General features: G+C 40.4%; 1 protein-coding gene across 1 annotated transcript in view; it reads left to right on the forward strand.

The window, feature by feature from the left end:
• The window catches only part of hic2 (hypermethylated in cancer 2), a 17,972-nt gene extending 4,401 nt beyond the window's left edge, over positions 1–13,571 (forward strand). Inside the window, exon 2 of the mRNA XM_037680952.1 lies at positions 10,840–13,571. Within this exon, the coding sequence (XP_037536880.1) occupies positions 10,886–12,646 (1,761 nt within the window). The 5' untranslated portion in view covers positions 10,840–10,885 and the 3' untranslated portion in view covers positions 12,647–13,571. The remainder of the gene's footprint in view (positions 1–10,839) is intronic.
• Positions 13,572–27,969: the final 14,398 nt, after the last annotated feature.

Here is a 27,969-nt window from a genome sequence, read left to right on the forward strand (position 1 = left end):
TATATATGTATATGTATATGTATATATATATATGTATATGTGTGTGTGGGTGTGTTCTAGACTCTTAAACATACGTCATTTTAACAGCATACGTATATGTACTGTACAGTACTGCAAAGCTGCAGAATAGCAGCTCTGTTCCGGTTCTGCAGACCTACCCTGCAGCGACAAAGCCCACCGCCCCGTCCACGTCGATGTGCACGTGGACAATTGAGCTTCAGGAAGCTTCAGGATTATTTGCGACTATACTGACAGTTCTGTGAGCTTCATAGATGGATGTTACTTCTGACTTGGCATTGCTAAACTTTCCCTTGATTTTGGCAAAAAGCAATGGCTGAAAGCACTGTTGGCTTCTGGGTAGTGTAGTTCTTTTGACTGGCGTTACAGTAAAGGCTTATTGAAAGAAAACTACAAAATGTCAGTCCTAAGTTTTTTCGTTAACTTTTTATCCCTTACCATCCCAATCATGTGAGTAATATTAAAGTTGACAATTGTTGACAAACTGCAAAAGTCAAACCACGAAGTAGCGAGGGACTAATGTACCAGCATTTCTAACCCTTTGTATGCACACAAACCTTGCTTTTGGTAAGAAAAACTGTTTTCTACAAAACATTTTTTCCAAAGTAATATGTCTGTGTACTCAACAGAGTTTTATTTTATTTATTTAATTTTGGGGGAATGATGGCATCTGGCTTACTACACACATGCTTACTATTACTTTCAGTTATAATATTAGTAACAACAAAAGTTTGGCTTTCTACTTTTTTGCCTCTGGCTAAGCTAACAGCTAGTCTGAACAGAGCCAAGACCATCTTAGAGCAACTCTGCTCTCCAACGTTTCATGGCAGTTCATATGATGGCCATGTATAAAACCTTTTACATCACGTTACTTAGTCATTTACATCAAACTCTTTGAATCTTTGCTAGAGCAGATGGCAGCAGCAGCTGGCTGTAGCACTTCAGAGCAGCAAATACCTTTTTTTCTGTCTGCACAACCTTATGGTGTAAAACTGACAACAGTGCTTAGAAAACAACATTAAAAAAGATGGTGGATGACTAGCTGTTAGCTTGTTGGTGTGGTCAGAATTAAACTAAGGGTGTTCAAATTATGGTATGTACAACAGGTAAGAAAAATGTGGAAAACCGTTTTTGTTTTAGCATTGCTCAAAAGTTAAGTTTGTTCATCTGGACATTTTTTTTTTTTCTTTTTTTATTGAGATTGTTTCGTCCTTCATCCAAAGGACTTAATCAGTCCAAGGAGAAGTCCTTTGGATGAAGGACAAAACGTCTCAACAAAAAAAAAAAAAGAAACCGTCCAGATGACTTGATTTGAACTTAATTGGATTTTTTTTTTTACCTGGATTATTGAGCATGAACTTTGATGTTTTGAACCACTTTGGCTATGGCTGCCTCAGAGGAGTCTACACTGATGGGGAGAAGGCGGGCCCCAGAAACCATCTCCATCACCTATCACCAGCAAACTGGTTGGCCCACTATGTGAGTGTGCTGCTTGTGGGACTGAGTTTGTTGTGGCTCCTCGGACTGATGAAGTCCTTTGGATGAAGGACGAAGCATCTCAACAAACGAAACGGTTTCCTTTTTTTATATTTATATTTTTTTATGTTGTTGACTTGCCATGTTTTGAAACAGATATTTGCAAACAAAATTAACTTTTAAACTCTGTTAACTTAAATGTTTCAGCTTTTCTTTTTTAAGTGTTGCTTCTTTTCTAAGTGATCTTTCAGATGAGGGCGAAATGTGTTTTGAGTTATGTCGTTGGGGCTTAAATCTTCTGTATTTCAGTTTTCTATAATTTCTCCAGAGTTGCTTTACAGTTTCACACAGTAACAGTATAACACGGATGATGCCGATCCGATCAGAAATACACACTCGTGCATAAAACCGTGACGACACTCGTTTGTTATGGAGGTAAATGCGGGTAAAACCTAAGCAGTCATGTTTTCTTTTTGTATCTGGTTAATTTGTTGGAGTAGTTGGCCTGAGCCCCCCAAAAAATTAGTTTCAGCCCTTATCCTTTTTTTTTTTGTGCATAAAAACCTCAATTAGGTATAGACACATTTTTTTTAATGTTTTCTATGTATTGGTATATTTCACAGAAAATGTGCTCAACAAACGTAACATTTATAAAAATAAAAAAAACACGGTTCAGTCAAAGAAATGTGTGTGTGTGTGGGGGGGGGGGGGGCTAACAAATGATAAGAAAATAATTAAAATTCAAAATTTGGTCTTTTCATTTTTTACTTTTAATCCATTCAGGGGGGGGGGGGGGAATGTACGCTTATTATTATTATTATTATTATTATTTATTTGTCTATTTAAGCAAATGTTGATTAATATTTACCTAGATGTTTATGTAATGCATTTTTCACAGTAATATTTATGACCATGCAGAAATCTACTGTAAATGACTAAAATCATCTTGAGATTAAAATATAAACGGCTCTTATGTATGTTTTTGTTTTTGAGCATTTATGCCAAACTGATCAGAACAAACTTGGTTCAATGTTTTTACTGTGATAATAAAAGCTGGGTGAAACTTCTGAGTTAATAGAACTTCAGATTTTAATTAGTTTTAACAATTAGGACATTTAGTTTAACCATTTCAAAATCTAAACATTTATACCAGTAAGGAGTTCATTGCATCTTTTGAAAGAGTGTTTAATCTCTAAATGGATTTCAAACAGTTGTGAAACCCAGTTTTGTCCAAACATGCTATTAATTTTTAAAATTTTGTGTTCTTTAGTCAACTGTTTTGTATCAAACATTTAGTTTTTAACATTTTAGTTTAGGTTTTTAATCATGATCTATTTAATAAAATTAGGTTTTGGTCCAGTTTAAGCAGCACTGGACGTATCTTTACTGAGGAAGTAAAACAGGACACATGAAAACCAGTTTACCTGTTCCTTCTCCTTATTTTGGCGTCGGGATCTAACATGTTCCTTAATCATTCACGTTATTTTATTTATTTTTTTGTTCAGCAACAAGATCTTTGGATAATGTAAACCAAAGTGGATCTAGCATTTCAGAATTTTTTCCTAAAATAAAAAAAGTTGCTTTGGTTTTATTCTGGCTTGTGTACCATAATCCCATGCAGCACAGCACTGGTGTATTTGTCATGTGTGTGGCAACCTCGGCTCCTCCTTTTTCATTGCGCTGCACCCTGAGAATGACTCGTCCACATTGTAGCCGATTCCTAATTGGAAGTGTTTTTTTCAGGCTGTGGGACTGGTCCTTTTATTTATGTTTTCCCCTTTCAGCCATGCATAAATGTGTGATCAGGCCATGGTTAAATGGCATCTTGGATCATACACTTGTAAATTTTTTTGTTACATAAACAAAAATAGTCCCGTTGTTATGACCTGGAGCTTTTTTAAAACCATTATTGCCAGAATTGCATGCAAGCTTCCAGCAAATTATCTGCATCAAAGTCATTATACTGTTTGCCATGAAGACATGAGTTTTTTTTTTAATTATTCCAAGCAAAATGTACAATTAAAATTAATTTCCAGCTCTGAAATCAGCTTTATAGAATTGCGTTGCTCGAAGTGGCTGCATGTTGGAGCAGCTCTGTTACTTTCATTCTGAGATTTTCCTTTTGGAAACTTTAATTCCTCTTTTCTTGGATGTAAATTACTTTTTTTGGATGATTGTTTCCTCTGGTATTGGATGCTGTGCAGCTGGAAGGATTTTTACTGAAACATTTTTTTTAGTTTTTGAACATTTATTATAAAGTGTAACCATGGCAACTAATTTTTTTTGTTTGTTTGTTTGTTTTTTTTACAACCGGGAGCTGCTGATTAACATCTCAAAAACTCAAATAAGATCTCAGCTACAGCCCCAAATCTCAAATAAGTTGAAAAGGAGGTGCCGTAGATGCACTTCCATCTCACTGCCAGCTGTGCTCAAGAGCCTGACTACAAAGTTTCTGGGAATGGCGAGAAACACAGTTCGTGATAGCAGAAGGACTGGGATCAACCCCCGGCACCTGCAGCTGGCTGTCCGCAATGACAAGGAGCTCGGCAGGCTGCTGGGAGGAGTGGCCATCGCACTGGGAGGAGTTCAGCCCGGCATTTGGGCGGTCCTGTAACCTGGAGGAACCGAGAGGCCAGCCGAGTCTGGGTGGACGGATCGGACAGCATCTGTGGCGAGTTTATGCAGATCCACTGTGGGATGGACCTTTACAAGGGATCCTTCCTGCCTACAGCCATCAGTGTCTATAACATCTCCTAATGAAACGAGGATAACAAGTTACAACAACATGTAATTTCCCTTTGGGATTAATAAATGATTTTTGAATTTGAAGGCTCTGGTATACACATGCTCCTCCTCCTACTGATGGGCTTGCTCTTAGAAATGCCAATCTAATGACATTTAGTTTTGCTTCTTTGTTAGAGGCATACCTTTTTGGCCCGTATCTAACTTGGCAACATTTTTGACTTTAAGCATATTTCTAAAATTTAATAAATGCAAACCAGCTTTCCTTTCATGAGGTATGGAAACTATGAAAAGCGGCTGAATTCACAAGCTTTTATTATGTCCTTCATAGACTTCCTAAATGAAGTCTTACATGTGTGACAGTTCAGTAGTGTAGACGGAAGGGAAAGAAATTGCATTATTACAACAAGTGCATATTTGTAACCACTGAACTGTATTACCAGAATAAATATGCTGGTTTAGCAACAGTGGATGGCTTGTAAAATATACATTTAGTAAGAACCCGTCAGCTCAGTCAGTATACAGCTTGCCCTGCCCAAACACTCAGCAAAGGAACTGTCCACATCTACAGCTATTTGGTTATTTGAATCCTGGTGTAGATATTAGACCGTTACTTGGATAACCACAAGTTTTTACCTAACCAGGTGCACATGTATTTCCCATTTCCTGATGTAGCCCTATTTGCCTCTGTGTGCTGTTTTTATTTATGTGTTTGTGTAGCCAGTGCAGACCAAGATGTATTTTGAATCAGGAAATGGGTTTCTGTCATTTCTTTTGATGCAGCACATGCTATGTTGGATGAGAACTAGCTTTAGGAATGGTTATCTGAAAAGCCTGTGTGCTTTAATCTCCTCATTGTGTGGCGCGTCGTCCTTTCATGTGTGCGAGAAGCGACAGTCGGATAATTGCGGCACCCGTGAGTCCTGCGTGGATCAGCCATACCCATGCAACAAGGCCAGCCATGTAGAGAGCTGGTTGCTTGGGTGTTTGCATTTCAAACTGGCTTTGCACCATCCCCCTGACCCCTCCCCCACTGCTTCTGCCCACCAGCATACTCCTCTTTCTGTGTGTGACGGTGCGCATGTGTTTTAAGTGCATGCACAGACCAGTGGCTTTTTCCTCCTGTACATGATTGCCTCTCAGCTCGTCTATATGTCTCCACCACTAATCCTTTTTGTGCAGATTGTGGAAGTTCAGTGACGGGTCCTCAAAGCCATTATTAATCTGCTGCTTAAAGAAAGTGGCATGAAAGAACAACATGAGTTTTACAGTCAGGGCTGAGTATGTTTTTTGAAATTCTACTCAGTCTTGTTTTCCGTCGGTTGCAAGCCGATGACCTTTCACAATAGTAGGGTGTGTTTTGTTATTGCGCCACAGGACTTTGCCTCACCTCTGCCCTCTCTCTTGGCTCTCTTACCCTCTCTTGAGGAGATTAGTGCCACAGCCCACTGCTCCCTCAACCACCTTCCCCTACGTGAACGCAGGCTCAGATATGTTTACTTATTGACGTGTAATCCGTAAACTCCTAGGAATAGGTGTGCAAAAAGACACAAGTAAATGAAGTTGAACCAGATCGTCCAGCTCTCTGGTGTAACCAGTTTAATTCGGTTGACATTAATTCACTGTGCTCGGGGCACTGCGACACTCACTAGTTTCCAGTCATGAATCAACACCTGGGTAATGTTATCTACATCATGTCTGTCTGTTTTGTGGTAAACATTCATGTCAGCTTTTCTTGTTGGCAGGCTTCCAAGAGAGGTCAAGGTTGAACCTTTTTCAAATGAGACTGCTCCCCCTTATCATTACGTTTTAGTTTTTCAAAAGGTTGACACTAAAGTCAATGTAAGCTGATCATGTATCTACAAGACCAGCATTCCTCCTGGCCTGTTAAAAGTCCAAGCAAAAGCCTTACTTTGCCTCTTATGAAGTGCAGAGTAAATTTCTAACCATGCTGTCAACTACCATTTAAGCCTCTGGGGGAAAAATTAATGAAAAAACAAAGGATGTTACAGTTTACATGGATGCAGATCATGCATGTCAGCCTTAAATAGCATGCTGGAAACATATTTGCATCTTGCAGGTTCACCTTTCTAATTCCAAACCTTGGGTCATGTTTATTTCCAAAGAACTAGAATGACTGCTTAGAGGTTGCATTAAAATATGTATTAAAAACTCGGGCCCCCACGGATGGAGGTACCATAATGGTGCAAGCCTATCATTTCCCTATTGTAATACATCTCTCTTTTCCTGGGCAGCATCATTAGGAGGGGAGCTGGGACTACATGTGTCCCACCTTAGCTGCATATAGATCAGCAGTAATCCATTAGCAGCCCCCTGGAATCTAGCAGGCACGGTGCAGCACCGAAGGGGCCAGGGGGAGTATGTAGCTGTGTGGGTGATGGGGGAAGGAGAGGGTGAGCGAGGGATGAGAAGGGGAGGGGATATTTTTTTTCTGTTCCTGTGCTGGTTTTTCACTCTGAGCCCAGCCTCTTTTTTATGTTGGCCTGCAGGAAAGTGTCTTGGATCCACCATAAGGCATGCAGAGATGTGGATGTTAAGAGACTTGAATGATATATGGCTTCCTGGCTGGCATCGTAGCAGAGGCTCTCATTTTTCTAGCAGCCCCTCTTGTTCATTACTGCCGGTGGGGTTGAGTGCTCTACACCCCTGAAGCTGGTTCTGTGATTAACAGATATGGGTTATGTATTCCAGAATGGCTCATTATGATCAACATTAGGGACAGTGAACTGTTCCTGGGATGTGGTTGCAGGTCCAGAGAGACGGTGGTGATAGTGGGAAGATAAAAGAGCAAGGGAAAGATGTGCAGCAGAAGGACGGGGGAGGGGAGGAAGACCAAGAGGAGGTGTCAGAGCAGATGAGGCAAGCCCAGGCCTGGGCCTGAGAGTAATGATTACTTCAGCTGATTGTATCAGTCAGTCAGACTGTGACAGACCCAAGCCATTTCTGGTTTACACTTAAACAATGCTCAAGATCGCCCAAAAGGGACGCATTCTTAGAAAAGTTCCTTCATATGATATCAATTTCCATATTTATAGCTTGCATTTTATGTTAGTCCTGGACTTCTGGATATTGTGGTGCTTGCTGGCATTAAAGACTGGTTTTGTTCATAATGTTTGAAAATGGAAAATGGCCGAATGTGATTGATGAGCATGAAAGTCTGGGTTACCTGATGAAGGATGTGCGTCCATTTTTAAAGAGGCCTTCAAACAAAGCTGAACTATAGACTCCCTGAGGATGTTTGGAAATTGGGAGCTCCCCTGAGAATCACATAACTTCAAGGTTTTTTATTTTATTTTTTCCCATTAAGTGTCTATAAACACCATTCACCGGTGTATGATGCACCTCTCGGTCAGCAGTGGAGTTAGTTAAGCCTCTTTTACACACTATGGTTTTGTGATAAGCCTACAAAGAAGAATCCCTTAATTTAGCCATGGTTCTGTAGCAATGTGTGCCTTTTATGTATCACGGAACCAGCGAAGTGGAGCAGTCACCCACTTCACACCTACTCACCAACTCTGCTCTGTGACTACCTTCACTGCCGCCTCTGCAGTGGATTGGCTTCAACCCCCCAATTTGCCACAGACAATTCACATGACACAGAGGCAGGAAGAAGGCCTGGCTTTAAAGTGTTGTGTGAAAGGAGGTACACAACCAAATTTTCATACATGTGTGACGTAGGAAGTGACGTGTACCTCACACTGCTCTCACTAACAACACTGTTATCTTTCAGATATTGCCAAGATGCAGGCTTATTTTGTTTAAGTATACATGGACACCGCACAAACTACCACTAATCTGTGTAAATTGTCAAAGAAAGAACAGTGTTTCCTCAATTATTTTAAATTAGATAAGGTGCAGCCAGTGAAAATGGAAAGTAATTGTTAATGCAGAGATTTCCTTTTATCAATTCTATGGTGGCAGGAGCTGGATCTACTTAATATTAATTCATTCAACATTTATTTATACGGGTTGGTCTCACTGAGCCTCAGTGACTCATTTACAACAGAGACCTTTTTAATAGCTCAGAAAATCCAAGTTGACCCCAACTATAACTAAGATTTATTTAAAAGGAAAGACTTAACTCTAGTCTTAAATGTAGACAACGTGTCAGCCTCACGGACAGAAACTGGAAGTTGGTTCCACACGAGAGGAGCCAGATAACTGAAAGATCTTCCTCCCGTTCTGCTTTTGCAAACTCTTATGAACCACAAGTAAGCCTGCAGTCTGAGAGCCAAGTGCTCTGTTAGGAAAGTATGGAACAGTAATATCTGTAATATAAGCTGGAGCTAGGTTGTTGAGGGCTTTGTATGTTAGAAGTAAGATTTTGAATTCTGAATATTAGGCAAGTTGTTCAAATGTTATGGCTCATTGGGATGTTATTGATAGGTCAAAGCTTTTTTTTTCCATTGCATGTAAACTCGTGAAAGTTGACGTCCAAGTGTGTTAATCACTGCCATGTTTTTAGGGTTCACGTTAAAGGTAAAAGTATTACAGATGTTTACACATAATATTTGATGCAGACCTCATCTTGACTACTTAATGCTCATTTATTACTTCAGGACCAATTACAACACAACTACAATACAAATTCTTCTTCTTGTCCTTGAATTTCCACTCTGCAAAGTTTTTCATTTCTGTTTTAAGAAAACAATATGAATTTAATTCTAAATACAGATTATAGGACTCCTATTGTTCCTGTGGTGCAGACTCAGAAATTATGGATATTTCCTATCTGAAGTCTGTTTAACTTGTCTTAACTACTGTAGTTAAACCATCCAGAAACTGAGATCCAAATATACTGGGCTAAAACATCAAGAAAACATGTTTACATTTTTCCAAATATGTTCAAAAACTATTTAAGCTAGAGAAGCTACCTTTTAAACGTCTGTTGGATCTATTTTCCTTTCTTGCGTATTAGATGTGTTCTGTTAACAACAACAAAAAAAAACTTTTCTGATGTGCATCTTTCAAGCTGCTTAGTTTAACAAGCAACATTTTCTCCTGGCTGTGTAGTAAATTTGTAGTAAATTTATATTTCTGTACTTATTTAATTGGCATGTTTTCATGTGTTTTATGACCTAATAAGTAAGGGATTTCTTTATTTTGCATTAATGTTTACTTTTTAGACATGTGCTTTACATGACTGTGTTCAGTGACATTAAACATATAGGCTAATTTTCCCAGCATCCAAAAGCCATAAAGAAAATCATGTTTTTGTGTTCGGTTGGGAAAAGAGCATCGTGGTATGTGGTAGGTCATCGGTGAACGCGATTCACCTGTCCTAATTCCATAAATGAGGGCCTCTCTTGATGATCAAGTAGTGCCGTCCTTGTCTTTGAGCCACACCCTCTCCCTCCCTGTCTGCCTATGTTCTTGTGTAGTTTTACCTGCTCAGGTGTCACCTAATCCTTCCCCCCCGGCCCTGCTGTGCCACCGACCCCCACCCTCAGACAATGGGGTAGGGCTGACATTACCATGACCTAATGGAGACGAGTGTGAGTCGTGTTTCCAAAGAGGGCACCCCACCGAAACTAGTTACTTTGTTAAAGTGAGGAAGAGAAGCTGAGAGGAGGCACCTTAGGAAAATGGTTACTTTACCCTTTCTTCCTCCCTGCCTCTGTGGCTTTTGTGCCAGAACAGCAGCATCATGTACAATCAGAATATGATCTATGTAGGGTAACAATTTGTTTAAAATTTAGGATGAAAGGGAGGACATGGGTTTCAATTTCTTATCTGCAATGTTAAGTGTAGCTAGGCCTGTCGCGATAAACAATAAATCAATTAATCGCATGAAAAATGAAAATTATCCACGTCATTTTCATTTATCAGCTTTATCGTTTCTTTTCTCTTCGCTAAAAGCAGCTAAGCTGAAAAGCTAAGCTACGAGTTAAGCTAACAGGCCAACCTGGGGGGGGGGGGGGAACCTCCATCTTGTCGAAGCTCCAAAATTCACGGTTGAAATCCATGCCTTCGTGTAAAAAGTTTTTTCTCTGCAAAAAGAATCTGAGAACTTAATTACTGAATTTTTTTTTAATTAAAAGCTTTGTGTGAAAAAAGCTATGCTAAAGAGCTCAAACCACATCGAGTGTCCGCCATTTTGAGGACTGAAAACGAGGAAGGAGAGACGGCCTATGTCACGTCAAGTTGCATCCCTCCTATTTTTCTTAGAGAGACACGTTGCTCACTCCCTCACTATCCATCCTTTGGTTCAAATAGTCTTATATTGTTATCCAGTGGTCAGAAAAAAGGTACTACACACAAAATAAATTTGCCAACATTTCTTCTTAAATTTGACGATAATTACTGTCGGCAATGTCAAATTTCAAACAATATTACCGTTTATCGCAATAATTTATGAGACAATCGCCAAGCAAAATTTGTTATCGTGACAGGCCTATGTGTAGCATGTTCGAAAGATGTGCTAATTTCTATTTGAGGCCTAGAGTGTATGTGTTTGCAGAGGTGGGGTCATAAAAATGCAATTTATTTGCTGTTTTCAATCATTAAAAATTATTTCTTTTAACTATAAAATCAAGCTTACTTGATCTTGACAACTTTTTTTGTCTTTCCTTGTCTTTTTAGCTTTAGGTGGTGCTCGTTGTGGAAGAGAGAGAGAAGAAGGGAGGAAATGGAACTGCCAAATCATGCCAAACAACTGTTGCTGCAACTCAACCAACAGAGAGCCAAAGGCTTCCTGTGTGATGTTATCATCGTGGTGGAGAATGCACTTTTCCGTGCTCACAAGAACATCCTGGCAGCGAGCAGCATTTACTTCAAGTCTTTGGTCCTCCACGATAACCTAATTAACCTTGACACAGAGATGGTCAACCCCTCTGTGTTTAGACAAGTTCTGGATTTTATTTATACTGGAAAGCTCCTGTCCTCTTCAGACCAGAGCAACGAGCAGAACTTCAGTGCCCTCTTGACTGCAGCTAGCTACCTCCAGCTCCATGACCTTGCCGCTCTGTGCAGAAAGAAGCTCAAGCGCAGTAGTGGGAAGCCCCAACCAGGAAAACCCTCCACGCTAGGTCCTCTTAGCCGCCTACGCCTCAACAACCAGCGCCTTTCCTCTTCTACCCCTGCTGGTCCCAACAACCACTATCCTCCAACCCCTTCCGATGCCGACCAACCACAACCAGATGAAGGCCTTCGGGACAAGCTCTCAGATGATGAGATATTTGTCGGCAGCACTGGCAAGACAGGGAATGGGGGAAATGGAAGCAGTAATGGTAATCTTAGCAGTGGAGCAAGCGCTGGAGAGCCAGATCTTGGACTTGATCTGTCCAAGAAGAGTCCTCACTCTGCAGGCACAGCCACTGATGCCCTCAGCCCGCACAGCAACTCCCAGGAGTCCCCTCAATCTGCCTCAGTATCCACAACCAACAGTGCCTCGTTGGATGACTCCTCAACCACCCTACCAGGTGTAGACACTTGCATCTCGGAGACCATGGAACTCAACACCCCTTCTAAAACCTCAGAGGAATCCCAAAACCAAACTGATGGTCCTCCACCACAGAAAAAAACCCGTCAGGCTGCTCGAAAGAATGAATGGCCAAAGAGAGAGGCATCAGGGTTAAAGTCAGAGGAACACGACCGGCCCCTCGTTAACGGTGTGATTGTGGTTCCTAAAGATGGCCGCTCCTCTGGAATCTGTGGAGGAAGTGGTAGCTGCTTTGCGTCTGACCAGTCCTTCCAGTGTAAAGATGAGGATGAAGGAGGAGAAAATGGCCAAGACCACAGTGATGAAAGTGGTCAAAGTGATGGAGAGAGTGCAGGAGGTGGAGGAGGATCAGGAGGACACCACAGCGTCAACTATGTGTACCGGCAGGAAGGTTTTGAGCCAGCATTTGGGGACAACCTCTATGTGTGCATTCCCTGTGGTAAGGGCTTCCCCAGTTCTGAGCAGCTCAATGCTCATGTGGAGACGCACACTGAGGATGAGCTTTACATCAAAGAGGAGGGCGGGACCTTCGTAAAAGAGGAAGACGAGGAGGAGGCTGAGGACCTTTCTGCCCCTGTAGGTCCCTCCAGCTTTGGCTCTGAAACACGTCCATTCAAGTGTACTGTCTGCAGTAAGAGCTACAAAGACCCTGCAACGCTGAGACAACATGAAAAGAGTCACTGGCTGACCAGGCCCTTCCCCTGCAACATCTGCGGCAAAATGTTCACCCAGAGGGGAACCATGACGCGCCACATGCGCAGCCACCTAGGCCTCAAGCCTTTTGCATGTGAAGAGTGCGGCATGCGCTTCACACGTCAATACCGCCTGACAGAGCACATGCGTGTTCACTCTGGGGAGAAGCCGTACGAATGCCAGCTATGTGGTGGGAAGTTTACCCAGCAACGCAACCTCATCAGTCACCTGAGAATGCACACCTCGCCCTCTTAGAAATGCATCAAGCCAAAGAACTACGGGAATAAGAAAAAAAGAACATTTCTCTACGTTTTTTTTTCTCCATCTCAGAAGCAAAGAAATGCACACATTCACATGAAACCACACATAGTTCTACTTATTAAGTCCAGTTTACGATGCCCTGGATGAGTGAATGATGTTGCTGCTCTCCATGGTGGTCTCTTTATTGACGGTGGGATCTTGTTGGTGCCAGGATCAGGTCATCGTTTTTATCGAGTGACGTGTGCTCATCTCTCAGGAGTTTTCGAGGGACAATTTACTCGTGTGTGTCTCTCTCCAAAGTCACGAAGCCATGATGCAGTGGCATGACATCTTGTTTGTTGAATGTGAATATGGGTACTGATATAATTTCAAGACCCCTCCCTCCCTCCCTCACCTCACACCCCCTCAGCCTTCCTCTCTTCACTCGAAGTGTTTGAGTTTTTCAGATTTTTCCGTAAACAGATCAACTCTAAAGTCCCATCTGTACTCCAGAGCTATTTTGACCAAAAATCAGTGCAAACAATACTGGCAATAATTCAGCAAAAAATAATATTATTTTTACCCTGACAGCTTTATATTGTTTGTAATGTTGGTGAAAGTATATGTATGAAAAAGGAGGGGTAACTGGGTTTGGGACCATTTCCATGCTTTATCTGAAAGTCCAGGAAGACGCAAGGTTAATGTCGGGTCGGATGCGTTTGTTTTGACCAGAATATTCGGCGTCCTCTCTGTGGCTGTTTGCTGATGTATAGAAGAGTCGTCGTCGTTTTATAAATTTGCCTGCTAGTGCGCCAAGGAGTGAATCCTTGCTGGAAAGTTGAACCACTTGTGGTACTTCTTCAACCTAAAGAGCTTGTCATGTTTCAGTGAATGTTTAAACTGGAAGGTCCTTTCTTTTTTTTTGTTTGTTTGTTCTTGTTGAGGGGAGGGGGGTTCTGGTTGTGTTGTGGTGGGGTTGGGTTGGGTAGGGTTCAATGCGGCTAAGGAGGGGTGTTTTAAAATTAACATTACGTTCAGTGGGTACGTTTATTTTATTTTTCTGTATAGCTTTCCTCCCCTCAAAAAAAAAAAGTCTATTTATATAGACTTGTGACCTCGCTACCTCTGATTACTCTCACGAACTCTGTCGATTAGTTGAAAGTTTCTATGTAATTAATTGTAAAAAGTGTGTAGATTATGGTAACTTTTCACCTAATGCTTTAACCTGCCCATCTCTCAACACAGGTTTTTAATGCTCATAGATTTTACGCATTAATGTTGTTTTTAGCTGTTTGTATTTGTCAGATATAGCTTTTTTTAGGGGTTCCGGGTCACTGTGGCCCCAATTCAAAGTGTACTGTAGCTTCCTGCCAGGAGCAAATAGTGGCTAGTTGGTTAGTTTAGATGTATAGTGTTCCAAAGATCTTAATGAATGTTACGGAGAGCAGAGCTAACTAACAAACAGTGCTAGACAAGTTCATAACCAAAGTTTAATGAGAAAAGATGTACTTAAGATATATAGCATACTAAATTATTTGTTCTTTTAATTTCTTTTTGCTGTATAAAACAAATTATGAATTATATTCTAAAGTCCAGACAAAGAAATCCACTCGTTTGAGGGAGTTTTGGCCAATGACTCTGAGACCAATGATGGTTCTTGTGGTTTGCAAGGAAAGCTTGTGCTGATTGGTGGGCCGGTACATGGTAAACTTTACCACCTGACAAAACTGGTAAAGTTTAACTCTTTGTTTTTCAGTTTGTGTCCAGAGTCCTTATCACTTTATATTCCTTGATTTAAAATAAGAAAAACGACACGCATACAAAAAAAACACAAAAAAAAACAAAACAGAACTTGATGACTTTTTTTATTTGTTCTGTTCAGACCAAAATTTAAAAAAGGAGATAGGATTTATCAGAATTTTAATGTGAAGTTTAAGTTACTCTTTTTTTTTTTTTTTTTTTTTTTTTGCCAGACTTGTGAAACGTTTTAATAAGAAGGGAGAAGCAGAGATGCACTGGACAGATGGACAACTCGGTCTCCTGCAGCATCTTTCTTTCTGATTGTATTCCATTTTATCATCCAACTGTTTTAAATTATTTTAAACTACTTTAAGGTGTAAGAAACCACAAGTCGAGAATGGCCCTGTTTATCGTTTGCTCTGATACTTGTCCAGTGTTTCTACTCTTAAAAAGTCACACTGTGGGTTATTATTACCCTTCGCTACAAGTCTTTGGTATAGGCATTCCTCTGTTATGTAGGTTTAACTGTCCTCTTGATTGAAAGGTTTTGTTTTAATACTTCTTTCATCTTGTTTAGGTCTGTGAAATGTTCTTATCACAGGGATGCAGCTAAAGTTTCACAAACGTCACTATCGTTTAGAGGTACCTGCATCCTGGACTCCCGGAGTTTTTCTATCTTGTTGCTCTTTAGATATTGCATGGTACATGTGGATTTTTCACACTCCCCAACTTAGCCCCCCTCTACCCACATGCGCGTTATTTATCGCCTGATACTTTTTTCTTTTTTTTTTTGCTCGTGACCTCTTCCTGCTTGAGAGGGAGTCCACATTGCATTGCCTTCAAACGTTAATGTCGGCACTTGGTGCGTTACAGCAAAACATCTGTGATGCGAAAGGTGTTTGTACGTCGTAACCTTTAGCCATCTCTGCATAAAGAGACATTTGAATGCTTGCTTGTTTTGACATAACGAAGAAAAAAAAACTCCAAACTGTGACTGTACTACTACTACTACTACTAGTACTACTACTATTCATGTACTTCAGGGATTGTTCTGTCTGTGAATGCAGACTCTCAGCTACATTTGTAAGATAAAGCATTGTATCAATTTATCTGTATTTTAATCTTAAGGGGGGAAAGCAAAAACACTAGTTTCATATTTAAGACAAAACACGGGGGAATGGGGGGGGGGATCTTTTTCAACTAACACAAAAAGCCTTGACAAAGGCGAGGCAGCTCAAAAAAAACCCTCTACATTTTATTTGGTAACACGGTATGTTCAGAACTTAGTTGCAACCTTTTACAAAGAAAGAAGAAAAAAAAAAGCTCATACCCAAATCCACAAACTATTTTTTAAACCAAAGCACATTTGAATGATTATGGAACCATGTGTGGCTCTAAAAAAAAAAAAAAAGAAACATATGTATTTATCTCATTGTTTACATGAACTTTTACAGTTTTACAGACCTCAGTCGAGGCTCGGCCAGCAGGGAGGTGGTCTTTTTGTGTATTCCAGTTTTTCTTTTTACTTTTTTTTTTAAGATACTTTTCCACAGACGTTGCTGCCAAAACAGAAGTATACCATTAAACATGGGGTGGGGCTGCTGCATATTCAGTTAGGAGGGTGTGTGCTTTAGGGACACCCCCACTCCTTCTCTCCCTGCCAGCTGGCTTTGGGGTGACCCTGCACCCCAGTTTTCCTGCCCTCTGGCCTGTCTTCAGATGGGGCCGCCGGCAAGGGGGGAGGTGGGCAGTGCATCCTTGACGTATTAATCAAAGGGCATTGTTTGACGATGTCTTTTAGCTTTATATGTTGCGCCGCTGTTTACCCAACCGTGCCCGAAGGTCTTCTGTTTGGGCTCAAGTGGGGCGATTCTTCAATGCTTGCGTCGTCTTAAAACGATTCATCCTGTGCCGGCGGATCTTAAATCCTATCAGAAAAATGTAGCATTGATCTGTTCTTTACGTGTAAACAGGCTTATCTCGTAGTCTTAACTGTGAACGTTGTCATTTTTCCGCATTTGAAACTTTTTATTTTTTCCCCTCTTTGCCTGTGCTCTGTGGAAAAAAGTGGCACAAACCTCCGTCTGGCCGAGCCTCAAACAAAGTTGGCGCAAACACTTATTGACAGTGTTCTTTGTTCTTTTTCTTTTTTTTTTTTTTTAAATCAAATGTCTATTGTCGCTGATGAATGTATTTATTTTTGGGCTTGCCCTCACCTCTTCAAAGAATTTACTCAGCGTGTGAGACTGAGGTGGTGGCAGGACCCCCTTTTTTGTTTTTACTTTGAAGATTTCAAGCTGAATCTAAGATGAGACAAAACATAGCCATTAACCACAATCTGTGAAGACGACTTTGTTGTGGGAGAACTCATGTATTTTTTTTTCCAACTTAAAGAAAATGGTCTATGGCATTTACTATATCTTCAGTTATACCTGACAGTCTGTAAAGATTTAATTTCATGTGTTTTACTGTGGGTTCTTTTCACCCATGCAGTCTGGAGTTCTCACTGACTGCACACTGAGGGAAGTTGAACTTTGACCCCTTGTGTATGTGTGTCTGTGGACGCAGGCTGGACACTGCCTGTGCAGAGCGGAGGCTACTGTATTTTATTTTATTTTTTCAAGCTTGCTCTCCCTGGGTGTTGCCATGCTGCTGATGCTAAAGAAAAGTAGTTCTAGAAAATTAAACGTGTGCATAAGTCACACCTCTGAACAGTAATTATCTTGAATTTCTTGTCTTAAACCACTTCTTCCATCTTTAATTTACATGTTTTTTAGTGTCTGTTAGGTGGATTTTAGAAACATTGATCGAGATAGCTTTACTAAGTGCACTTTGTATGTTTTTAAAGCCTCTGGGAGAACCAGATGCTCTCATATCAGTTCAGATTTAACTGACGGTTTACTCTTTGTCTTTCTCTTCTTACCTCATCATTGTTGTGTTTGGGGGGGGGGGGGGGGGGGGTACCATATTGTTTATGCAGTGTTAGAAAAGCTTTAAAGTGGCATCCATGAAGCAGGAAACTCCTCCGACTGTGCTCAGCTCTTTGCATTCATCTGGAAGTTTTTGCGTTTCTTACTTTTACCACTATTCAAGCTTTTTGTGCTGTTCTGTCCAGTTAGTGCAACGATGCTCCTCCTTACTTTTGGCAGACTGAACCAAAGCCTAGTTTTAAAATGGCCTCCAGTCCCATTAAAGCCTGTCTAAGCTTTATTGTGCTTTTTGCTTTATCTCAGATACACCTGACCCCTCTGCTTTAGCCCTTTGGTCCGCGGTAATCTGTGTTAGTGCTCTGCTGCAATTTTCAGTATTTACTACATTTCCACTGTAGTGACTAAGAATAGAAAGCACCAAATTACCTCAAAAACGTTCAGTGTTTACAGAAATCTGCTGTCTTGCCATTACATTTACACATTTTTGCCGTCCATCTGTAACCAAAATGTTCTTGTTTTGAAAAAGGGTTTATAGCAGCATATTTTCATACATAACTTGTTATTTAGATATTTTTATGGACATCTTAAGGCACCTTGATGTGCACTACATTAACGGACAGACGTGATTAGCTGCTACAATGGAGATAATACTTGAAGAGTTGGTTAGTGGAGCTGCTCATGAAGTGGGTGTATCGAGCTTCCTCTCTGGTTTTCTTCGGGAACAGCCTCTCAATAATGTATCAGGATCTATGGGGCTGAGAGTCTCTGGAATGGACATGTAGGGTCTTTGCTGATGAATAATTAAAGGGCAAGAAGCCCTCCCCTTTGGCAAACACACATTGCATGCAAAGGTGTACACACCCAGGTGCACTTTTGTTGCCATGTATGCCCATAAACCTCCACTGACGCAAACACAGATGCCACCGTCTAGACTGCAAACACCGCCCAACTTGTATACAGCAGTATTGAAGGTGAAGTTCTTTGACCCTTTTTTTGTGGCTTTTGGCAGCACCCAGGCTGGGCTCTCTCTTTATCTCCACTCCTCAGAGAGCTCGTATTCAGGTCAGAGCCACCGCCGTGCAGAGCGACGGGGCTCACAAACTCAAAAGTGTCATAAAAGTGTAATACGGCTGACCTCAGCACTCACAACCTTACAGTCTTAATGTACAGCAGTGAGGAAAAATAAACTGTTATTTTATGATCTTTTCATTAAAAGCTTGATTGAAAACTTGAGACTTGTTTGTGTTCTCTTTAGTTTGATTCTGCTGTTGTCTTTGTATGTGGGCCCGCTCACAGATACAACCTGGATGTTTCTAAACTAGTAACTCTCGATTGTCTTATTTCTATAACTGCTGTATTGACTCGGGTTTAATTCATGCACACTCTACATCCCTGCTTTGGTGACAGTTTCACATACAAGCAATCTGTTCCTATGACATGAAAAGCTGTTGGCAGCCTTTCTCTCAAAGTACTAGTTTGCACAGAGAACAATATATTACCTGATGTAGATGGTTCTTTGAAGAACTTTTGGAAAAAAAATGGTTTAAATGTGACAGGACATAAGTTAAAGGTTAGTTCAAGCATGGCTAGCAAAGTGTATTGTGGCTGTCAAACAAATTCCACTCTCAAAAAAAATATATATATATATTTTTTTTCATCACAGCTGTTGGTTTCACATTATTAAACCAATGTTTGTGGTGGTTTGCAAGTGAAAACAGCAGAAGCTCTTCAGTTCAGCCTCGGACACTTCTGACAGAAATATCCTGTTTGTTGTGAATCTGAAGTTTTGGGGTGGCAACAATACTTTGGTTCTGTCATGCTCAGACTAACAATGAGCTCATAGTTCCTTCAGAATTAAACTACTTTTCAACAAGTAAAATATTCAATAAATAGTTATATTTTTAGCCGACATATTTCTAAGTGATCAACATTTTTTTTTTTTATTATTCAAACTGCCACTCTGACTTGGCTTCCTATTTCTAAACGGGATTCTGGACCTGCCATTGTGTATCTGTTCCTCTCAAACCCAGCCGGTTGAAGCAGATGTCCGCTTGTCCTGAGCCTGGTTCTGCTAAACGTTTCTTCATGAGGGAATTTTTCCTTTCCACTGTCGCCTTCATGCTTGTTCAAGATGAGAGTTCTGTGATGAAGTTAAATTCAAAGCATTCTGCTCCTCAGATGTTAAATTATTTATTTATTTATATATTTATATATATATATATATATAATAGAATGTTTCTGTTCAGTGCCCTGAGACGACATCTGCTGTGACTTGGCGCTATATAAATAAACTGAATTGAATTTTCCTATAATTCATCACCTAAGAACAGATCATGAGGTAAATACTGGGTCTTTTCCCATCCTGTTTACAGTCCCCTTCCCCCAGAGTGTCTCCTTTCCTTTGACGCTCTGGCAGGAATGCCCATAGCTCTCGGGCTTTAGTTGCCAGTCACTTCCATGAAGCACACACATTCATAGATAAGTCATTTACTGACATGCCTCAGCTCTGTAGATTAGCCTGTCCCATCTGTTCTGTCAACTGAATGTTGAAGTCTCTCTCTTAAAACATCAAAGTTGATGCTCAATAATCCAGGTAAAAATCCAGCAGTGTTCAGCCAGGTCACCTGGACAGTTTCTATTTTTGCTGAGACGTTTCGGCCTTCATCCAAAGGACTTCTTCAATATGTGGAGCCACCAACAAACTTGAGTGTGTCCCACAAACGGCACACTCCCATAGTGGGGAAAAAACATTTGCTGGTGATAAGATGGCCTCTCTTTAAATGTTGTTCCTCGTTTTTAACTTTCTTTTTCTATCTATTGTTACTTTGGCTCGGACCAAAGTGTAGCCAATTGGCACATTTATTTATTTTCTGTACCATTTGGGACAAACTGTGCCCCTATAGGTGTCAGATGCTAAATGACCCTGAATAGGGGTTGCTGAGAAACAATGGCCTTGGTGTCGATAGCCCTATCCTGCCCTCCCCCCGCCCGAGGCCCTCACTCCTCTAATATCAGCGCCAAGCAAACACAATGGTGTGAGTGGAGGGGGGTTGGTGGTGTAGTAGGTGGGTACAGAGTGGACATCACCACCACAAAGACTTGGAGTGGTAGCTTGGCAGCAGGGGTCATTCAGATTTAACATCGTTTTCACACTTTATATGTCTTAGGGTTTTCTTGCTATCTGGTGAAAATAGATGTAGATTCTCTAAATGTGCCCCGTTCGCCCCACCTCAGCATTTTTATCCTTGTGGGTCTGAGAACAGGAATGGAATTTACCGGGGTCTGCTCAGGTGGGTCCAGGCTTGCCTCTGCTCGTCTGCAATGGCCCTCTATAATCTGAGGAATGTGGATGAGCGATGCATGGCCTGCCCACGCTGGGTGAGGGAGATGGACAAAGACTGTTATAAAGGGTATACACACACACACACACATTCAACCCACACCCACCTTTATCTCCAGGGCCAGATGACCTCTTGTCTCCATGCTGATATTAAACAGATGTACTACTGTCTTGCCTTGGTCACTTTGCCTGACGGAGGTTTTCTTGTCAAAATTTCTACGTGCATCTTTAAATTTAGTAATAATGACAAAATTTGCCTATTAAGTATTATTGTGTTCTGTATTAAAACGTCTGCTATTCTTCCTAATAATTTCTGTATGAATTTAATATTTACAATAAGATTCAGAGCGACTTGCTTTGTATGAAACCAAGACTATCCAAGTTTTCAGCCTGAGGCAAATTTGCAGAAGTGACACTTCCTGTGTACCAGTGGTTCCATTCATTTAGATCAGCTGTACTAAATCTGTAATGCATGGGGATTTATCCTTTTATACACTTCTTTAAGCGCGAGTTGTATTTGAGGTGTGGATAGCATACATAGCAGCAACACTCCTGAAACAAGTTCTCTGCGTTATTCTCTGTTATCTTCAACTTTAGCAGGTTTGAGAGACTAAAACAAGGTAATTGTATAGCCGGCATCACTGGTTCGACCTCTCCATTTGCAGCTGTATTTGATTTTTGAATAGCACCAGATCTCACAACAATTAAAGCAATTTAAAATATCCTGATACATGTTCAATAATCCAGGTAGGAAAATCTAAAAAAGTTGTCTGGTCTTCTGGACATTCAAAAAAGCAAAACAACAACTAAAATTGTAGAAACATTTCGTCTTTCATCTGAAAGACTTCCTCAGTCTGAGGTGCTGTATTCAGCTCGGTCTTATAAATAGCACCTTCTCAGAGTGGATCAACCAGTTTGCTGCTGACAACCAAAACCAGCTGCTCACATGGTCAAGAAGGACCATCAGCCTAACAATGGATCATTAGCACACTGATGGCTGTTTACTATTCACAGAGGGCTGAATGATACTAGCAATAACAGCATTGTAAGAGGGGGACAGTTGAACCCGGAGGCCTCCACCCCTGTTTAATGATGGACGATGTATTTTCACAAAGATGGCCTCCTTTACTCCTCTCTCAAACCATTGTTCCTCTCTATCCAGGATGTGAACATCTTCATCCCTGAAAGAGTGACCTCTGACCTGGAGATGAGTGTAGACCACAGAGTCCTGGCCTGATGATGTTGATCTTCTGTGCTGGGCCATCCTTTTGGCCAGTGGCTGTTTAGTTTCCCTGATGTAAGACTGATCACAGCCCTCCTGACACTGAACAGCATACACAACATTACTCTGTTTGTGCCGGGGGAGTGGATCTTTGGGTTGAACCAGTCTTTGCCGTAATGTTTTTTGGGAGTAATGTATTTGAGCTGAATACAGCACTTTAGACCGAGGAAGTCTTTCGGATGAAAGACAAAACATTTCTACATTTTTTTTGTTGTTTTGCTTTTTTGTTTTTTTTTTTTTTTTTAATGTCCAGAGGATCAGATTTAACTTTTTTAGAATTAAAGCAATTGTTAAAAAAAATAATAATAACCACATTCAAATCAGAAACTAAACTTTTGAAATATATTTTCACAAAAGCTCAAGCAGGCCAAACTAACGGCTTGTGTGTGGCACCAGTAGATATATATGCATTCTGTGCATAGCTGTTGTGGTCTGCATGCATGTCAAAATAAATCCTCTCAAAGGACACAACTAATGTTTGATTTAAGTTTTAGCAGAAAACTCATCCACAACAAAACCCAATATAGTTTGGAGCCTTGGCCAAAACAAACAGAAAAGCAAGAAAGCCTTGAGCATGCATCAGGATATAAGAAAGCCTTGAATTCACCATCCAGTTGACCATTTAGGACTCTGTTCTAAACCTCTAAAAACTGAATAAAACCAGGACCGCCGGTGTCTTATAAACCAAGTTAATATTTTTCAAAAATAAGAAATACTGGAGAAAATGCACTGACCACTGTTGTTCCATGGACTTTAAGCAAATGCTGTATTCTCCAATTCAGACTTGGTCATGTGAACACGCTGCACAAGGAGGCTGACATATTGGTGCAAAGATGACAAAGAAACATCCAAACAGAAAGTATTGCATTTTTCCATCTGCAAGACTGAGAAAGGGAAAATGTTAAGGCACACTTGAGCACCACGTATGTAGCACGCACAAATATGTCTGCCTCGAGTGAATATAAACTTGAAATATACAGAACCAAACCAATAGAAATACGTCGTGCTGAAAACGGGGATGGGGGCGAGTGGACGAAGCATTTTATATAATTATACTAATTTTTTAATGTTGTTCTTGGATTCCTGAAAGCTGTTTATAACCAGGTCTCTCTTGTAAATGAGTCCTCGAGGCTCAATGGGATTTACCTGTATAAATAAAGGTTGATTGATTGATAACCGTTAATAATACAGTTAATAATGGCCATTAAATATTTTAGATGTTATTTTATGTTTATCTGAAATTGTTTAATAAGTGCTATTACATGAATTATTTACATGAATTTTACATGAAAATTACATGATTTTTTTTAAATTCTGGTGAAAATTTGTCAAATGTGCTGGAGGTAGTTAAAAATGATAAAAACATGGTCATGTACATAAATTATCAATGAATGTTGACAAAACTAACTACATGATATTTAGCAATAGAGATTCATACAGATGTGTTGATTGATGTTGATGGGGTTGTGATTAAGCGTGTGACAGAGGTCAAATTTCTGGGTATTACTCTTGATGAAAATATAAACTGGAAACCACATATCAATAATATAAAGATAAAAATATCAAGGATAATTACATGATTATATAAAGTGCATTGTTGATATTGTATAATTCACTCATCGTTCCTTATTTGACCTATTGTTCAGAAGTTTGGGGCAATACCTATCAGTCATATACAAATTCTATTTTTAATTAGCAATAAAGAGCTGTTAGAATTATAAGTGGAAAACGCTGCAGAGATCCAACAAATCCATTGTTGTGTAACGTAAAATTTATGAAATTTCACGACTTGGTGGACTATTCTGCAAGTTAGGTTTAAAATATATAACAGTATGTTACCAATGCATTTGCAAAAACGATTTATTAAAAGAGACAGCATTTATAATTGGAGAGGATCAGAGTTTTTTTTTAAACCCAAAGTCAGAACTAAACAAATGGATCGTTGTGTTTCTGTTTATGGAACAGATCTGTGGAACAGTCTGTCTAAAGAAACCAAAGAGAGTAGATCTATTTTAACTTTTAAGAAAATCCAGCCATCCATTATCTTTTACCCGCTTCTTCCATTTTGGGTCACGGGGGTCGCCGGTGCCCATGTCCGGCAATCACTGTGCGAGGGGCGGGGTACAGCCTGGACGGGTCGCAAGTCCATCACAGGGACACATAGAGACAAACGAGACAAACAACCATTCACTCTCTCACTCACACCTAGGGACAATTTAGAGTTACCAATCAGCCTAACATGCATGTTTTTGGTCTGTGGGAGGAAACCGGAGCACCCGGAGAAAACCCACGCATGCACGGAGAGAACATGCAAACTCCACCCAGAAAGGCCCCCGGACCGTGATTTGAACCAGGGACCTGCTCGCTGAGAGGCAGCAGCTCTACCAGTTGCACCACCGTGCTGCCCCTTTTAAGAAAATCCTAAAATATAATTTTCTTTCAAGGTACATTGAAGTATATTGATTCAGAGTGCTGCATCATAACAAAGATTTTTTTGTTTGTTTGTTTTCTTTCTATATACACAATGCCTGTTTTGTGTTCAAAGATGTGTCTATATGGATGGTTAACTGAATCTTGGTTGCTTGTGTTGTACTACATGGACTTTTTCTTCATCCTACTCCTTTTCATTCAGAACTTTTGTTTATGTCAACATGTGACATTTATTTTAAACTGTCAATGAATGAAATAAAATAATAATAAATTGGACAGCGTGCCTGTTCAAATTAGTATGAATTGACTATCTTTGTTTTCTCAGTTATAAATAGAAGGACGCTGGATATATTGAATATTAACATTTACAACTAGAAATTGTTATGAAATAAGTCTTACGTAGACTCTAGTAGAGATGTAGCATCTTCGTAGTTCAACTTGGGCAAACCGTCGGGTCATTTAGTCGTGTATTCTCAGGGAGTTTATCCAGGCGTTAATATCTTTGCAATATTCATGCATATTCTTGAAAGAATATACGAGATGAAAATGAAATAATCTACTTGTTTATTAGTTTGCCACAACACAACAGCATTTACTCCCAACCAAAAAAATGTGGGTTTGACATCACATCGACTTTGTGAGTGCTGAGACAGGCTGAGTACAAAGTACAAGAACAGTCTGTCAAGGGCCAATGTTGCAATTTTGATTTTTTTTTTTAAAGCATTAGTACCAAAATCTAAACATGTTAATTTGATCATTTTAAAAAGTTGCTGTAGTTTTGTAACCAACGGGCATGAAGGACAGTGGTGTTGGTTTGTCTCGAACACTGAGGCACATGACGTGACGCTGATTTTACGTGAAACCAGAACAGTTCTGTTTAGTTCCAGTTACTGCTTTAGCTTACAGCCACTGAATTCTTTGGCATCAAAACGTTTTGAATCCAGATCGAAGGCGAAACGTTTCAGCACAAAAAAAGAAACTGTCCAGATGACCTGACTGAAAAATGTTGGATTTTATACCTGGATTATTGAGCATGGACTTTGTTGTTTTGAATCCAGTTCACGGAGAGGAAGGGTTTTGGAAACACCCAGCATTGTGTGTAACTGCACGTGCATCTTGTGAACTGCTGCTGTTGATAGTTTTTCGGAGTGTGTGCGAGTACATCAACAACAGCACTAACGGTGGACAGCGGAGCACTGTTTGTGCTCCTCACTCAGAATATTTACGCCATCCATTTCTCACATTTTACAAATACTGAACAAAGTATGGTGAAGAAATACACAAAAATCACAGCGCCAGTTAGTGACCTGGCATGGAAATTCAACATTTTTTGCGATCTCATCTAGAGATTGCGATCACAACATTATCGTGTGAGCGAGTCAAGTTTTCACAATCAACATTGGAAAATCTCCAATGTTTGTAGGAGATCGTTCAAATGTAAACGGCGTCTGAATGTAAATCATTTTCTATTGGTTCAAAGTCGCTGCAATGAGTGACTGAATATACCTAGAAACTAGGCTGATAAGATTCTGCCCTCAGGATAGAGGAGTGGGTCGACCACAAGTGGATTTTTTTGCAACCAGATCATGTTTATGTTGCATTTATCTTCAATGTTTTGATGCACATCAATTATTAACAATGTGTTGAATTAATGCTGCAGTGCCTCAGGTTGTGTGTGCAGCCGTCATAAGTTGTTGAAGCAGGGAGGAGATCTGGGGGAAATGTTGATCCGCTGCCGCTCTTCCCTTCGACACACAGCTAAGTCCTATTCATCCCTTGCGTCCAAATGCTGCTTCTCCTTTCATAGTTTTTCATCTGCCTGTGGGGCTGTTTCTTTCCCTCCATGAAGTTAGCGCTGCCCTCCTCCCTTTTCCTTCCCCCTTAGGGGAGAGGGCATCAATCCCATCCCACTGGGAAGACAAGTGTCTTGGCACAAAAAGTGCAACGCTGCAGGCAATGTATATATATCTCCATTTGTGTGGGATTTTATCGATTTCTCTGGCGTGTGAGTGGCCACACGTATATATGACAACACCTTGTTTTTGCTCTACCTCATTATTTCATCACACACGCATACATACATACATACATAGAGATGTTTCCTTGACTGCACTGGTGATGGTTGTGTACAAGGATTCACTCAGTCCTTCATCAATAACCCATCAGTATTGACGAGGACTAAGCACACTGACCATCAATACCTAATCTTACATTCTGTAGGCCTGTTTATGAGGATATACTAGACTGACGTTGGAAAAGCTGAAGGCCAAAGCAGGGGCTGGTCCACTGAAATGAATCTAAAGGCTATCAAAATAAAAGGGAGGTCACTTGAGTGTAGATTTGCAGAAAGGAGTCAAATAAACATTATTTATTAATAACTAGAGATGCACCAATATCACATCTTTACAAACTGAGTGTAGTGTAAGTAGCACAGATACAAGTATTGATAAATGGCATTACACTTGTTACAGTTCATACATCTAATGACAAATTTAACCATTTTCAAAGTCACTGTTTTGAAGCATTAGCTTAGCATTTTATTCTCGGATCATTTCAGCAGCGTTGTTAGGTGGTTTTTTTTTTTTTTTTTTTTTTTTTTTTCAGGTTCATCAGTCTTCTTTTTTTCATTATCGGCAATTCAAACATTAACACTGCATTAATTATTGCCACTAACTGATAAAGAGTGACTCAGGAAAGGCAACACAATAAATATATATTAAAACCTATCTTCACATGGCTGACGTTGCGCTTCTTTCATCATCTGACTGCTCAATAAGGGGTGAACGTCACACCAGTATCAGTGTTGTAAGTTTATTTTTACAAAAAATGGGTACACACGCAACATATTTGTATTGGTGCATCTTTATTAATAATAATAATAATAATAATAGTTTGAGCCAGCTGCAGCTTAAGTTTCTTGATGCAAAGCAAAATACAGAACACAGTCAATGTATCTGCCTCCCTTGTCCACTCTTTTTCCCTATACTACTCCAAAAATGCATCTTTTCTCTATCGTTTTGTTGACTTCTTTGTTCTGTATGTTTCCAGGCCTCGGTCTGTATTGAACCTGGACTGCTGAGTCACCCAGCGCTTGATGTGAAAGAGCGGGAAGCGAGGGATGGACGAAGGAGAAAGAGCTCGGCAGGTGGTGGGCACCGTTGCAGCTTCAGCCCGCGGAGTCTTTTCAGCTGGCACACAACTGCTGAGGCTGCCACTGAGGCCCTGCTTTCCATCAGAATATTGGCCCGCTCTTCCCCCTCTTTAAACGATAAACGGGGAGAACAGGCTTGGGCTGGAATAATAGGATCCTTTCTTTCTGCCTCTGCCATGTGTGAGGACAGGAACAATGGCAGGGACAGGGAGGGGAAACGATTCAAAGTGAGATTTTCACCTGCTCCCTTCAGCCGCTCCAGCTCTGCTCCTTTTCAGAGCATGCTAATACCGGCTCATTTGTAGAGCATTTGTACTGTAAGCTGGGACACACAGACACTACAAATGCACAGATCCCCCCCCCCCCCTTTTTTTTTTTTTTGGTGAAAGACAGTTTAGATTATCGCGCTTCAAGGCTTTCATTTTGGTAATCATTCTCATTATCGTCATTATCCCATTTTCAGAG

Source organism: Nematolebias whitei, chromosome 8, assembly GCF_014905685.2.
Source record: "Nematolebias whitei isolate Nwh7 chromosome 8, NemWhi1, whole genome shotgun sequence".
Classification (NCBI taxonomy): Eukaryota; Metazoa; Chordata; class Actinopteri; order Cyprinodontiformes; family Rivulidae; genus Nematolebias; species Nematolebias whitei.